Here is a 17,125-nt window from a genome sequence, read left to right as displayed (position 1 = left end):
GCTCGCGGGCCCTGCCCTCGCCGTGCCTCGGGGCCGCGTCGGCTCCTTTGTAACGCCGGAACAAGCTGCAGAACCGGGGGCCTGGGGGCTTCGGCGGCGGGGGCCCCGCTTCGGCGGCAAGTCGGCGGCGGGGGGGGGTCCTTCCGCTCCGGGACCCGCCGCCGAAGTGCCCCGAAGACCCGCGGCGGGGACCCCCCCGCCGCCGATTCCCGCCGAAGCTCAGCTGGGTCTGCGGCGGCGGGGGGTCCTTCCGCCCCAGAGTGGAAGGACGCCCCGCCCGCGAAGAGCAGGAGCAGAAGCAGCTCCGGGGCCCCCGGAACAAGTGAAGGACCCCGCTCCAGGGGCCCCTAAAAACTCTCGGGGGGGGGGCCAGGGGACCCGGGGCAAATTGCCTCACCCCCCCCCAGGCGGCCCGGCAGAACCGTTTCCTGAGGCGATCCCGCAGGGCAGGGCTGGCCCGTCCCCGCCTCGCTGCGGTGCCGGCCCGGCCGGTCACACGCCACCTCAGAGCGCCCTGGCTCGGACACTTGGAACCTGTCAAGCTTTAGGGGCGCCATAGGTCGGGTTCCCAAGGGCAGGGCGCTGGCGTGGGGGAGCAGAGAGGTACAGGTGGGGGTACCTGCAGCGGGGGCAATCAGTGGAGGTCGGGTGCACTAGGGCTCCCGCTCAGGGCAGCAAGCCCAGCACCCAGCGACAGCCCTCAGTCAGCGCCTCCCTAAGGGACCCCTTTCCTCAGCGCTGTGGGGGAGGTGGGATCCAGCAGATGGGGTTTGCAGGGGCATATAGACGAACCAGCTGCGGGTGCAGGGAGCTTTTTCTGCTCTGGAAAAGGACCCGCCGAGGGACCCTGGACAGAGACAAGAAGCTCAAAAACGAGGCCATGTGCAGAAACCCTTTATGTGTGGTAAGCCTAGTTACTCAAACGCTTCCTACCGTTTGTTTCATTTAACAAATGGGGTTACATCTTCAACTATCGGTGTGTGGCGTTCGCTGGAGGGTGCCTCAAAGCCAGATTACCTGGGAAGCTGCATACCAAACCAACTCCGTTCTTGGTGAACGGAACCTGCCCACTTTGCAAACCACCCTCCTGAACACTAAAAACGTTGCTTACAAAAATAAACAAATGCAACAAGGTATGTTACATAATTAAGGAAGACACTGGCAATCTCCTAAAAGTTGCATGAGGAGTACTGGCCCAATTCCAACTCTGGAGATTACATTCTCCCTACCGAAAAGTAGTGAGTGATGAATTTTATGTTTTACTTAACTTCTGATCAAACTGCAGCAAAAAACTAGTGTATACTGTTAAACAGCTGCCATGTTTCATCCCAAGTTAGATACATGTCAGAGATAAAGAAATTACATCTGTATTGAAATTAATTCCAGTCCTTAATGACAGCAGCAGCATTATTCTACATGCTCAAGCAGGTGTCTGACTTAAAGGAGGCTTTCAATGAGGATATGTGCAGCAGAGATTATTACTGTTCTTATTTGTGTAAAAAGTGATTCCACAATCTGAAATTTAGATCAGAAGCCCCCTCTCCTACCTAAGTCTTCCTTCACGGCCATAAAATTTGTATAAACAGGATAGCGGAAAGGCCTCTGTCTCTGCTCATAATTAGCTTACTGAACTCAGCAGCACCTGGAATGTGCGCCATATAAAGATTTAAGCATATTCCAATATTTTCAGAAGAACTAGTCTCTTGGTTATTATGCAATTCCATTTGTAAAACAGTAACAGAATGATAAACTCTCCTCACTACCTGTGTCCTCGGGGCTTTCTTCCTCCCTTTTATTCTCTGCACTTTCCTCTTCTTCCTGTTCCTTCAGAAGGATAACCTCCTTTACTCCATATTAAGTTTACTTGGAAAAAATAAAATCAGTAAATGCTCTTTTGTATGGGATGAAGTGTATTTACACAACAGACTGACACCCAAGGAAAGTTATCAGGTAAATTGGCATTAGCAGGATATTAATCTGAAATACCGTCTATTAGTGTTGACATATATACTGCATATTGTCCCATACGCCTCCCTTACCACTCAGTATCTGCACTCAGCATAGATCATCTAAGTTTGTAAAATGACCATTTGCATTAAGAAACCATATAGAAAGATCCACTACATGTTGACACCTTAACAGAAGCAAATCTATATATTAAACAAGAAAACCATGCACAAGTTAAAAAATACAATTGACACAAGGTGTACACATTCATCCAGAAACAATATTTATTTAACATCATGTATAGATATATATATTCTGCATTGCAGACTGTTTTCCATTTTATACATCTCTATTTACAGTGATTTAAAATATTCTTTATTTTTTTAATCTCTGGCAAATATATACAAGGTCAACAGTAACTACATTTCACATTTCAACAACAATAAACAGCATTAACCAGTTTCAGTAAGACAGTTAAGATAATGGCTTACATGCACCAATAACATGATCTTCAATGTGTGTTATCTTCAGCTCTGTAAGAATGAAGATTTTTCACTGGTCCCAGGTTAAAGGACATCATGCAACAGAGACTGCATTTACTACCCATTCTGTTTAGTTTTTCACCAGCACTATATCCTGAATGTTTGGGAGTGCATACCAACATGCAGGGTTACACACTGGTGAAAAAAGAGCATCTACACAATTCAAGCCCTTTTGCCAAACAGATTTGTCCACAGAAAGTAGGTTATTTGCTGCCTGTCCTCCTTTTGTGACAATGATAAAATTACATAAAACGCCAAAGTAGTAAAAATCCTTCAGAAATCTTAGTCCAGAGAAACAAACCTTGTATGACAGAAACAGTAAGAAAATACTATCTCAATCCTTGCAGATTGTTTCATTTTGCTAGTCAAACACTGCAAATTCTATTTTGTTATACGAACAGTAAGACTCAAAAGATTCATTGTAAAGTAGAGGAATTTATTACAAATTTAAAAAATACAGCACAGGGTACCTCAGTTTACTTATAGCAAATAAAAGCTACCATAGTAAGTCCAAAATGTATTGTGTTGAGATGATCTACTTATTCAAAATCTTTACTAGCTTTTGCCTGGTGTCCTTGATATGGAAAAATGATTCCAGTTAAATGACTCCCTTAAGGTTATTTACTTTATTACATGGTTTCATTCCATAAATAACCAACTAGTAATGCCCTTGCCCAAAAGTATTTACTGTTTTCTTGCAGAAAAGTGCAATGTAGTGTTTCCAAGTCATATTTGAACACACAAACACAAACATTTTGAACACTAGCAAACCCATGAATACTTTGCAAAGACAAGTAATTTATTCTGAGTGATTGCCAACTCATATTGACTGAAAATTAGAAGCCATGTACTTTTTGATAGTAACATTTTTCATAAACAAAAAATATGCAAGACTAGTGAATGGTCTGAACTGGAGGGAAAATTTTCAATAGCTTATTTTCTGTCACTTCTAAGTCCTATAATGTCAAGGAGAAGAAATTTAATTTACTTAGAGAAACTACTAACAACCTGTTAAATTTCCTATTCAGTGCTGGGAAATAGCAGGATCAATTGTCCTGCACCTGAAATAAAGATACAGTGACAAAGCACCATAAAGGAGTCTAGTCTTATTGGAGGTACATCTAAACTATTAGTTATTTGTGTTACAGACACGATATAACTATTTGCTCATTTGAAGACATTTCAGTAATTAACTTGATTTTTCTAGAACCAATTAATTTTTTTGTTTGGGAATCAAATTTTTTTTGAAATTTAGTTTGACAGAAATATTCAGCCAAAATACTGGGGTCTTCTGCTCTATTCACTCACACTTCACTGCTTGTAAACCTGTAATAGGCATTCATGACAAAATAATTAGTTGACAAAGTCCTAGCTCAAAATGTAGTCCAGGATCTCAAAATAACTGTACAACTGTTTCCATCCATGTTTCCTCACAGGAATAGAAAAGCAATCCTTTACATTAGAAGGGACAATTTTTGAAGGATGGACCCCATTTTAATTACATTTGGTCCCTTAATGGTCTCTTTTGGTATACTGTCTGATGCATGTAGGAAAGATAAAAAGGAATTTGCTTTTCTATACTCCTATAGGGATCACACTAAATCCTGAAACAGAAACAGCAGTTTGCATCTAATTTAGTTAAATCTAGAATTAAACTGTCTGGGTTGGGGTAGATTGTCCACTAATAAAGTTCATTTCTCATCCAGATTGTATCTGAGGTTCTCCGTATTAGACTTCAAGGGATAACTACAAAATAAACGGAACTTATTCTTATTGCAGATACTGACCCTAGCGAACCCTCAGGTAAAATTCTCTCATTAATTTAAGTGCCTACAGCTATTTTCTTTCTTCCTGTTTTATGCTTTGCAAGCTCGGCTTAATAAGGTAGGATTTTAAAAAGCCATATTAAAAATATTAGCAATGGTCATATGAACATATGTATGCCAGCCTTGCGAAATCTTATTCTCACACTCACTTGGGGTGTTTTGTTTTGATGTACCAGTGACGGATCAGTTTCCCCCACTCCTCTCCATTGTCTTCCATCAAAATGTAATAGGCTGGTATATATATTGGGCTCTCAGCTGATCTATTATGACAATTTTGAAAGAAGGGTTTATATGTTCATTTATACTTCAGCCATAGAAAATATCTAAATAAACTTTCAGGCAATGCACAACTTTGATTATGCAAATGCCATAAGGAATAAATGAGAAACAAAGGAATTTTCAATAAGGCCCAGGTCCTAGAAACAAAACACTAAGTTTAAAATACCAAACAAGATACCAAATATTGTATAGTCTGGTTTAAGCTGAATACTCAGTGCATGTACACTACAATGAATTTGCCCTTTTTATTTTACGTGTTTGGAATGGACTGGCACAGGTTACTTCTGGCTTTGCCCCTTGAGTTCTGCAATCGTTCCTCACTCGAGAAATAAAAATACATGTTCACTGTCCACAATGCTACTCTCACAATGCCAATGGATACAATGAATATACCTAATGCACTTGATAGTAAGTTTAACATATTAAGGTAACATGTCTTAGAGTTAGGCAATGCTAGATTGCAACAACTTAGGGTTTGTATGATTTAGTATTTAAAATATCAAGACTGTCTTTTTGTTCTGTTTGTACAGTGCATAATAATAACAGCTTAGCTCATATTCTATTTATCACTTTTTTCCACAATTTAGGGGGACAGTATTTTGTACAACTTAATTTCAAAATTTTCTTTTCTTTGAACAGTCAATTTGGTCATTTCTATCTTCAGGTCATTTTGATTTTCAAGAGTTTTTTATTTTTGATTAAAAAAATCAAACTGAAATTACTTATCAATCCATTTGTCTGAATTGTTTCCAGGTTTAAGAAAATTAAAACACCTTAAATCTTAAAAGCAGGTAGCAACTGGCTTATCTGGAACAACAAAAAAGTTTAAACTGTTGATTTAAAAATGGCCTCAATGTAGAATAATCTGTTCCAAAATTAATCTTCAAAATATATTTGTGAACCTTTTATCATTATTTTGAATTTTTTCCCCCTTGAACTAAGCTTTAAAATTAATTATTAGTTATCCAAAAAGTAAAGCAACCCCCTTTTATTTGCCACTATTTAGTAGTGGATCGTACCCCCAAAAATTTCTAATATGTTTACATTTATATACAATACACACACAACTGAGGCAACTGATTGTCAACATGTGACAATGTATGTACCTACCCACACACAAACCTCACATGGTGAGAAAAAGCTCTGCCCCAGTACATTCTATTATTCACGAAAGTAGTGCAAATAAAATATTTTGTCAGAAAACAGTATTTTCACTATTCCAATGTCAACGCAGATGATTTTAATTACCTTAAAAGCTAGTAAGAAATTTGAGAATTTATTTGTAAATGCCAGATTTATGTATCTGAGACTATTATATTTGCAAACCATACAAATATCTGATATAATACATAACTGGTGTGATAAAATGGTCACTGCTACAGAATGGAAGGACAGGCTCCACACTCCTAAAAAAGCTTTTTCAAGGTCACATCACAAATCGGTATTTGAGATGTACAATAAGGTATAAAGTCTCAATATTCTGAAAACTAAACTAAATGGATGGATAGTAGAATATTTAATCTTCACTTGCAACATTCGTTTAAACAGCTATTACTTGTCATCTTGCTGCCTGCATGAAAAATGGCTCACAGCTCAAGCAAAATGCCACTCGAAATAGCTTAAAAGCTGATCAAAGATTTAATTAGCAAGCCTGTTATTTTATATTTCCTTAAATTATGTAGTCCCAGGAAAAAAAACAAATTACAAATGCCAGCATATTATTGTACACAGTTACGCTAAAATCAAAGGATAATACATTTATCCTTACTTAAATGTGTATCTACACCTAGCTACAGTACCCATGGTTCTCCACTTCAGATTTGTGCATATATACTATCTTAGATAAGGAGGAATGTCGTATTCTACATTCTGACCTTTTGTATACTGCAACTGTACTCAACTATTGCAGGGGTCTAAAACTAGTGCATGATGTTACATACCAAATGCATTATAATTACGGAGAGACAATAGAGTGAGGTAAGGAAAAATAACTTAAGTCTAAATCTTTGTCAGAAACCTATTTTAATAGTTTTGTACTTAGTTTAACAGTACCATACAATACCCTCCAAAGTCAACTCTGATTATTCTTTGTTTGTATCCCAAGCATTTCCATTTCAATTAATGCCACATTACTTTGAAGTTCACTGAAGCTCAGTACATCATATTTCACAACTACCTTGACATGGATTGATGGACACATCTAAAAGCATTAATGATATATAGCACTGACATGACACATTATAATGGCTGCTTCATTTGTGTTAATGGATGAGTCATTCCAGAACATAGAGAGGTTGATCAGTGAACATCTGACACGAAGCTCTCAAAGGATCCTTTGGGCAAGTTATTATGTATCATGTCAGTCCACAGTGTGGAACATCTAGGATGTTAATAGGGACAGAATTTGAACTCTATCAAAAAGCATATTATAGCGAAAGTAGTGTGCATATACGCACAAAAGCAGATTAACGAATACTTAACAGATTTATAAAATATAACAAAAGGCACTCCACCAAAATAAGGACTAAATACCTGCAAAACTGGTTTAAAAAAGTGACTAAAACTTCAAATTTGAGCACCCATATTTGACTCCCCATTTGAAATCACAGGACTATTTCATTTTGCTGAACTGGTTTAACTGCATTTTGTAAAAGAAATGGATCATGATATGGAAACTTGTTTGCTAAGTTTTAGCCTGATGCAAAATTTTTAGAAGAGCTATAAATCCCTTAGGTGAAAACTAACCGTGGAAAATATAGAACCTCTATAGCTGACCTACCAAACATCACTATGTATATTTTTGTATATACCTCAACTATATATACATACATACACACACACACAAAATAAACACTCGAAAAAATATATTGGGATTCTTCCAAAACTAGCCTGACTGTCTGACTTACATTTCCATTTCAAGAACTAATATAAAGGAATGATTGGTCCTTATCAATTTGAAATTATATTTATCTTTAGTAATATTTCTTTTTTTTTAATGTTATCATTCCTCTTTGAATGTGAAATATGAAGATTAAGTGACCAAGTAACTCATTCAACCATAAAAATGTCTTCCTTTACCTGTTTATAAGTTTGAAAGTCACTTTGAAAAAATGCTACTTGAAACGAGGGTGTTAAAAAGAAAAGAATTGAAAGCTCGAAACAACATTTAAACAACCAACCCATTAAATAACCACTAGCAATGTAATGCCATTTTAGTTCTAAGTTTCGTACAATCTTTATAAATCAAAAGATAGCCTGTTATTTGTAGCCATTTGTTTATATTTTTTCACAGTGAAAATTATAAAACAAAAGTGCCTACATAATGAAAAAATGTAACTCTAATCTGTTCCATGGGTTAATGGCCTGTAAACTTCCAGGTCACAACAGAGTAGAGAAAAAAGACTGGGACTTCCTCTTTTCTCCTTAGTTATCCAAAGAAAGACACAGGCTAAAATATGATGGACATCCTCCTTTGTAATCAGAAGTGTACTTTTAAGTAGTGATCGCTAGCATAGGTAGCAATTGCTGCCCATACATCAATCACATAGATTCAGAACTTGGCTCAATGGCATGAGTTCAGAGTTTTCTACGAGATTGCCTGCCTCCATCAGCAAAATGATCAGATATTTACAAAATGCAATGGATTGTAAATACAAAGGCAGTGAAGTGTGGTCCTTCTGGGAGAAAAGACTACCCCGTTATACCAACATTGTTTCTAGAAAGTGTTGCACATTGATGCTTCAGTGTTTCCAGCAAAACCATTATCTCAATCCCTGATGCATCTCCTTGGAGGATTATGTCTGGACTACAGATTTCTTAATCTATGCTGTGACTGAGCTAGGAACACCTAGAAAGCAGGAGGGGCTCCCTAACAACTATGATACCATAGAATGCAGCCTGAGAATCCCTCTGTTTACCTGAAGATGCGCTTGTTTCAATTCAGTGATCATCACCTCACACAAATAGAAGCAGAGCTAGTAGTTAATTATTTCTGGGAAAGTGTGTCTCTCCTTCCCACTTTTGAATTATTTCAACAGGTTTGGCCTTTCCAAATTCCAGTGTGTAAGCAGAATGACCCTGTGTCCTGGAGGGGAAGACATATAACATAAATATGGCTACAACGCCATAAGTAGTACACTGTGACCTACGTTCTCTACTTACAGCCCTCTCTTTATCTGAGGGGCAACGACTTGGTAATAGGCATGCCTCCACTGTTGAGCAGGAAGAGGTTCAGAAGTAGGAGAGTGGAGATGAGGGTGTGGAAGGAAAAGAACAATTCTCATTTTAATGGAAAAGTGCATTGGTCAGCCAGGAGCAACAATGACATTCCCCTCTCCCAGAATTGATTGCACAAACTCAGAGAGGTCCAAAGTCACATTAGAATCTCTGAGGCACTCCTGGTTCTAAGAAAAATCATGATCCAGTAGTCTTTGCAGAACTACAGACTGATAAAACTAACCCGTTTCTATTTCTTAACAAAGCCAAAGCATCATCTCATAGGGATCACATTCACCATTTCCTCCAATATCACTAGTCTCACAGTGTTGAAATGGGACTGATCAGCCTACGATGGATTGCACATCACCCAAGGAGAAAGGAAGGTGTGGAAAAGGCATACAGTACATTTTATACTGCTTCACAACCATGTTCACAAGGGGTGGGGACTGGGAGTGAGGGGAGATTTATTGCTGTTTCATACAAAATACAGGATGATATCTAAACGGAATCAAATGAGATCACAATGGTCAGTATTTTCACACTGTGGGATGAAGGTTCTTGTTTTTGCCCAAGGATGAACTGTCTATTGGTTAAAGAGGAAGAGGGGAGTCAAAGCTACACCTGGGATATCAGCTGCATATTGAAACTTGGGGATCGAGACTGCTTGGTAAGGGGAGCCCCTGGGGTAAGGAGATCTTTACCTTCCCCAGCTTGGCCTAGCCGGTCCTCCTGTAGACTGATAGTTGAAAACCGATTGGAATTGCCAGCTGCTAGATTAGTAACACCCTCCGTGCCAACCCCAACAATGCAAGCTGCTTGACCACCATTCACATAGTCAAATGATTTACTGGAGGAAGCACTGGCGGTCCGGATTAGGCTCAAGCTACTGGCTTTTGGTACCACCTGCCCAGCAGGCAGGCTGAGGTGTTTCTTTGTAGGGGTCATCTCAATTGTTTCTGCAGTAAGGTCAGTTGGTTGGTGCAGGTGCTGCTTCTGAGCTACTGAATCTCGAGGGCTCTCATTGGATTTAGTGGCAGATGACGTTTCTTTATCCTTAGCTGAACGCCCACTTGCTGCTTTCCTTAAACTGCCCCTCTGGGATGTGGACGATAGAGGCTTGGTCCCAACTGGCTGGCTACTAAGGGAAGCTCCTGATGAAAATCCTTCATCAGCATCATTGAGGTTCACGGATTCCTCTCTTCCATTTATACCCTCAGTATCTACAAAAACCCAACACAAACAAATTAGACCCAGAAACTAAACAGTCACGTTACATGAAGTAGATGTATACAGATGTAAACAAAACGTCACTAAAAACAAACTTCACTTTCTGATCCAAACACTTTTCCACTTTTTAATTGATTCCTGCAACCAAAAATTTTCCCTCTATACATAGTGGAGAGTAACTTTTGTCAGCACCAAATTCCAGTACTCTACACTAGCAGCCTGATTTACCTCTCACTTGCCTGATTTTACACTGATGTAGCCTCATTCACTTCAAGGGAGTTATTCCTGATTTACATGTGTAAATACAAAAAATCAGGCTTCATATGGTTTATTTATTCTCAGTTCCATTCATATGCACTGTGTCTGGTTCTCTCACACTTGTATAAATCTATTACTTTTGTTTACACAAGTGAGAGGAGAATCAGAGCCTCTTGTGTACGTACTTTTTATCTGGGTAAACCTCTCATCTGTATTAATTCACCATCTTCTGTAGAATTCATCAGCTCCAGCATTACTAGTAGAGGCACAGATAATTGTGAGCATCTGAACAACTCTGCTTGACTATCCAATCCATTACCCAATTCAGTCTAAAGGATTCTTCACAACGCCTTCACTCATCCTTTCAGCCTAGGTTGCTATTTTTATCCTGATTTAGGGCTGCATCCCGAGAGGTACTGAATACAGTAAATGCAGCTCCTGCTGAAGTCAATGTGAGTTGCTGCAAGAGCTCAACAACCTTTAGGAACAGGTCAGACCATTGGTCACCAATCACCACCACGCCTGCAGGTGTAGTAGATTTTAGCAGATGCCAACTGGCACATAATGTGACTAAACTTTTTCCCTGGAGATAAACCCTAATTCCTATTTGTCATCTCTCCCCCAAACCCCAGTCCTCCTTGCACTTCCAGTAATTACATGAAGCTGGCCTCCATCATATTGCCTGTAACCTGTCTGCCTAAATATCTTCTATCTATAAAATACCTCTTTGTATATGGAATACAAGATTAAGCTGCAAAGTGCTGCACACTGTGGAAGAGACTTTGTGCTTCTGAACAGGACCTGCCTGTCAAACAGCAACCTATCACTCCAGGCCATGAACGGAGAACAGAGAAAACCTAGAGGTGGCCTCAGTTTCCTAGGATGCAACCTGAAGTCTGGTTTTGAAAGTTGGGAGTTTAAAACCCAACTGTGAAGGTATGTCTATGCTTCAGTTAAAAACCCATGGCTGGCCCATGGGGCTTGGGCTCAGGGTCTGTTTAACTGGTATAGACGTTTGGGCTAGGGCTGGAGCCCAGGCTCTAAGACCCTGCGAGGTGGCAGGGTCCCCATAACATCTAAACCAAAATTAAACAGACCCTTATCCGGAGCCAAGTCAGTTGGCATAGGCCAGCTGCAGGTGTCTAACTTTAGTGTAGACATACCCTGAGTGTATTAAGTCAGTGACCTTTGGAAATAAGTCTGACTTGACAGGGTGCAAAGATGGATGAGCTCTGCTGGTTTACTGGCTAAATTTACTGGCAGCAGGTTCCTTTGCAAACTACTTCTAGTTTATGGTTTTCATTTTGCTCCCTTATTTTCCATTACTAAGGAAACAGATGCATTTACTACTTAAGTGTTTGCTTTCAGTCCTATACCATGAAAAGGGTTGTACAAAAATAGCAAATATTTTCATAAAAAATGCAATTTTGTTTCAGGCCATTTTGAAACCCCAAGGAAATTCATAAAGTAGTTTTTATATCAAAACATGACAAAATATGCATTTATCATGTATTTGAACAGGACTTTGAATTTCAAAAATTGTAGTTTTTGCATTTGAGTGAAAGTGTGCTCATTTTTACTCCAGCTGTCTTACTTTCAAGATTAAAAAAGCAAAATTTCGCCTTTTTTTAAAAATAAAAATAAAAATAAGGCCTTCAAATTGTAAGAATTTCAGATTTCCCTGTGATAACCCTAAGTATGACTGCTTGCGGGAAACCCCAGGAATTGTACATGTCTGACGGCTTCAACTGCTGCATTATTCCAGTGGCAGTTTGCTCACTCTGCTCTGGCACATATCAAAGAGCTTGTCTGAAGCTCTTTAAATGGTGGCAAAAGATTTATGAGTCTAACATACAGGAATGAACCTACCCTTCCACAGACTCTTGTCAGTGCACTGACAAAGGTAACAAGTTGTTTTTAAATTTTCAAGTTACACTGCAGCCTATTGAGGCCAGTACTTTGCTCTTGGTGCTCCTTCACCGTGCAAAAATATCTAGCTTGGCTATGCATCATATTTCAGAAGCAGAAAGCAGAACAGCTTTACAGATGGGTTTTTTTGGGTCCCTTTCCCTTGTAGGAAACCCTTTTCGTTGAAGCTAAGATCACTGTTATTCCTGGTTTCAGCCTCCCAAGGGGCACTCAGCCACTTTCTAACCTAAAGCCATTCTCAGCAGAATACAATGCTGGTCTGCTTTATTATGTAATCCTCATAGGATTAATCTAATCTTTAACCTCCCATAAACTGTAAGAAACTTCACAGTACTGCAATCTTCATACCTGGAAAAAAACTTTAGCCTCAGGACAAGACAAGCATTTTAAACTCTAAGGGATATTTTCTAATTATTAAAATCCATTTACTACAACTTCCTGAATACATATTTAAAATATGGGTTTTATTTTTTTCCCCCGTTTGATCAAATCAGTCCTTTAGAAATATAAAAGTGTTTGTCTTCTCATTTATTCACACAAATGCTTCCCCACATTAAACAATGAGACATTTTATGAACAACCCACCACCACCGTCCTCAGAGGTGCTGGTAAAAGGATGATACAACCGAAATACCCTGAAACCAAAAGAAGCTTTTCCCATCAGACCCAGCATTTATATTCTTTTATACCATCATGCAAATCTGAATGAAAGTGCATTGATTAGGAACCACGGCAGCAGCTAACACCTCCTCTCTCAACCTTCCCTTATTCAAATGGATGATGTGTAACTTGCAGGAAGACACCCTTAAGCAATATGGAAAAGCTTTATTTGAACACTGATGCAAATACCGTGAAGAAGCACCGAAGTGTTCATGAGAAAATAATCAGGGATGCTAAACAGATTATCTTCAGAAAAAACACCATGAGACAGCAGAAAGAAATTGGAAAGGTAAAACTGTCAAGTATCCATTCAATTTAGAGAAGAGAATGAGAGACTTGGTGCAAGCTTTTGGATGCTGCAACCATGCAGAGGCCCAGGCAGCACAGCAATGCTGAGGAATGAAGAAAACAGACAAGACAACATGCAGGAAAATCTCTCTCTAGTCAGATCCCAGATACTCAGGAAAGTTCTCACTGGACTGAAGTCTTTCACCTCAGTAAAATACAGCTTAAATATATACAGTTATCCCACTGGATGGTAGTTTTCCTCTAACACTACCCTCAAAGACAAGGAAAAGGGAGAGTGCAGTTCAGTTCTCTATACCCCTTATTTGGAACAGGTAACTCAGAAAAAGTGGTAGGTTTCTTCTTTTCCTACAGAACAGTAACAATCAAAACAACATCTTTCTCCTGAACAGCCCCATAATTGACTACAATCCTGGAAAGGAAAGGAGAAAATGAGAGAGAAAATGACAAGTCAACCACACAGCTTTTGTCTTCAAGTTTCTCAACATTTTCTATAGGAATTAGTGCTTCTCTAAAGAATGCACTTTTATTGTGACACAGAAGTCAATACAAAGTAGATCCAGCAGAAGTATTACATTTATTTTTGGATTTGTTCCATGTCAGCTTTCCCCCTACCATTATCTACTGGCCACAAATGGACGGTGTATACCTACTGCTGCAACCCGACAGAAGAGTATGAACACACGTAACCCTTTTAAACACACATCCTTTCTGAGGCATCACTAAGCCACATCTTGGAAACTGGCAGAACATTCCATGTATTGGTTCCAAACACTAGTTTAAAAGCGATATTTATTCTGTTTATCCTTCTCATAATTAGATGCATAAACAAACCTGAACAATGAAAGGGATTACTAGGGTTTACCAAGAAAGATCTTTCTTGTTTCACGCTGTTGTCAGGTAGGACATAGTCACTCAATTGAGGGTATTTACTAATTCAAATTTTCTAAAAAATCATCATAATCAATTAACAAGGTAATATACATAACATACAAATAATAATTTAAGTATTAGTAGTCAAATCTGCTTTAGCTCCATGGCCACTTTCCACTCCAGAATATTACTGAGTGGCAAAGTTTGTACAGTTTGAGCAAACAGGCAACTGTCAGCTTTCTATGTTCAGTTATCTGTTCAAATATTCTTCACTTTCATATCCAGGAAAACCATGCAAAGTGATGCAGACTCCAAAGGAACAAGTCAAAAGATATGGATATTTTAAAATAACTCAAGTGTTAGAAAGGGAAGGCTACATTCTTGGCAACCATTTTTAATGAAGGTTCTCTGCAAAGCTCAGGACTTCTCCATATCCTTCAGGACATGCACATGCAACGGTCAGTACAGTGGAATAAGACGAATCAGAACAAATGGAGTAAGGATGGGGTAGGGCTCGTTTACTGAGCATGCTCAAACTCACTATGCACCAAGGAGCAGTTTCTAAAACTTCAACAGCATCATGTTTTTGTAAGTATCTTATTTTCCAAAGAAGTGGGATGTTGTGACCCTCATTCATTACGTGCTGATTCACTGTGGTGGATTCCATGGAAACAATACATCAAATCTAGAAGAATCTCAGATTTTTGTTTCCACAAGGACACCCTGAAGCGTATGCAGTACATATGAAACAATCTGCAAACACCTTCTCTGTTTCAGAGAAATTGTGACCTTTATAGCTGTTGGAAATGCCAAAGGAATGTTCACACAGAAAAGAAAAACTTAAATTATAGAAACAGATTAGGAAGATCAGAGGACTCTTGGGAATACATTTTCAGCTAAAAACCTGGGGAATTAAGCACACCACCACCACCACCACCACCAAGAGAAGTCATGAATCAAATTCACTGCATGAAAGTATACCTCTTACCAAGTACAGATGATAAGTTAATAAACTCACTAAAGGAAAATGAACCTGTATCAGACAACTCACAGAATACTACATGTGGCTGCAAGGGCAGCTGTTGCAAAATCCAACAGCATACACCAAAAGAACCTGTTTGTGAAGAAAAACAGTCACTGTTTTAAAGTGGCTGGAAACGTTACAACTTGATTCCAGTTAGGGGATTGGTGTGGTTGTTTACAGCCAGTCCACTCACACAGGCTAACAAGATGGTGAAGCTTTAGTGAATAGAAGTGTGGAGAATAAATATAAAAGAATTTATTCAAAGCAGAACACTGGGAATCTACATCTTAGGCAAACCCAACTTTAACAGCGACAGGAAATTCACTTTGGAATTTTGAAACATTGTTCCAATACTATCTTGTTAATCTAAAGTTGTAGTAAGATTCTTTTATACCCTAAAACGGATTCATCAGGTTTTCTGAACTGGGCTCATGCTCATTTGGTGCAGTATTTTTCTCACAAATATTAGAGTAAACATGCTCAGTAATAGGAAATTTCCAAGCAATCTCAATGCTCTTAGATGCTGCCCTTGCCTTTTCGTTAGCCATGCCAAGCTGCCTTTCACCACACAGAGATGCAAGCCCCAGGCCAGCCCACATGATAACAAAAGGTAGTACCTGACCTGGTGCTAGGTATATAGGGGATGTGTGTATTGCAAAGAGAAGCTAATACACCCTGGGATAGTGGAAACACGCACTAGAATGGAAAGAAGTTCTGCTTGGGGATAGGGAGCCAGGATCTTCCTCCGGCAACTGCCTCACTGACTTCTGCCTCCTCTCTGTCCTACCCTCTGTTGTGGCTGCTGTCAAGGTGGGCTCCGGTGAGCCATGCTCAGGGGTCCTGCGCACCAGCACCTCCCCCTCTTGCTCACGTTTGATCCCTAGGTCTGTGGAGCCGTGCTGGATCGGGGAGCCAGGAATGCTTGAGTCAGCCTCGTTTGAGAAGTCAAAGCCATCTGGGATTCAACACACAAAATTTTAGTGCTTTTCTATTCCTTTCTAGGCATTCCAATCCAGGCAGGGAAAAGAGAAGATTTATGTGGACATGGAAAAACAAAAGCACTATCCACATTTAGGGCTGGTCTACACTGCACTGTACAGCAGGTTATGGGGGTGCAAACTGCAGAGTGCACAACAATGGTATGCTCTATCTGCTCCATGCAACACTGCTGGAGCAAACTAAAAGATCCCTACGCTTTTGAAAGAGGAGTATGTTAAATGCGAACTTTGTACCTTTTAGTTCATGCCAGCAGCGTCCACACACAGCATTCTGGTGCACTCCGCAATTCACACCCTTATAATCCACACTGTATGCACTGTAGACATAGCCTTACTTATATACACACACAAATACATTTGTGTGCACACCCACAGAAAGAGGAAGATGAACTATATTGTACGTGAGAGAGACTGGCAAACGAACAAAACGATATCAGTGCTAAGGACAAACATGACTGAAAATCTGCAAAATGGTAACGTTTGCTTCTAGGCTTGGGCAGCCTGACTTGACAGATCATGAAGCACTCTGGTTCTTGATACATAAAAATAAACTGTAAAAGAAGGGACAGGGTTTGAAACCAGAGATCAAGTTCTCCCTCTGCGATATCTTAAGTTCCCACTTTTTACTTTCAGCCATTTATGCAGCTTTTTCAATGGATGTTTTTATACATGCAGGAACACAAAGCTTTTAAATATGACAGTGATTTCTAAGCAAGCTTTTTGCCATACTTATACTGAAGGTGCACCTGACCACAAGAAAAAAAGCTACCACATCTATTTTTCTTCCTTGCACAATTAAATACTATTCTTAGCAATACAAGCATCCCTCAAGAAAAACAGGGGAGTGAAGGGGAATGAGATAATTTAGTCAAAAGTAGTTTAGGAATTTTTCTCTAAGAACAAATGGTCTGATTTAGAGCTGCACAACTCAATCTCCCACAGACTTAAGTGGGATCAGTGGTTGCTCAGGACCACTGAAAAAGTCAGGCCAATAGTACTTCTTGCACTAATTACAGATGGGAAGCAACGTGGTCTAAC

The 17,125-nt window shown here is 39.5% G+C and overlaps 1 protein-coding gene across 9 annotated transcripts in view; it reads right to left on the bottom strand.

The window, feature by feature from the left end:
* Positions 1–3,179: 3,179 nt before the first annotated feature.
* The window catches only part of FAM126B (family with sequence similarity 126 member B), a 94,918-nt gene continuing 80,972 nt past the window's right edge, over positions 3,180–17,125 (bottom strand). For 7 of the 9 annotated variants that reach the window (XM_039495768.1, XM_039495769.1, XM_039495766.1 and 4 more), the window contains 2 exons: positions 15,877–16,044; positions 6,600–10,032 (listed from right to left, as the gene is read on the bottom strand). In XM_039495768.1, the coding sequence (XP_039351702.1) occupies positions 9,428–10,032; positions 15,877–16,044 (773 nt within the window). In that variant the 3' untranslated portion in view covers positions 6,600–9,427. Of the gene's footprint in view, positions 4,576–6,599; positions 10,033–15,876; positions 16,045–17,125 lie in introns of those variants that run through there. The other 2 variants (XR_005586432.1, XM_039495774.1) reach the window with 2 other exon arrangements.

The sequence above is a fragment of the Mauremys reevesii genome, linkage group 11, assembly GCF_016161935.1.
Source record: "Mauremys reevesii isolate NIE-2019 linkage group 11, ASM1616193v1, whole genome shotgun sequence".
In the NCBI taxonomy this organism is placed as follows: domain Eukaryota; kingdom Metazoa; phylum Chordata; order Testudines; family Geoemydidae; genus Mauremys; species Mauremys reevesii.
Note: the sequence above shows the minus strand (reverse complement) of the source record. Positions and strands in the feature narration are given on the sequence as shown.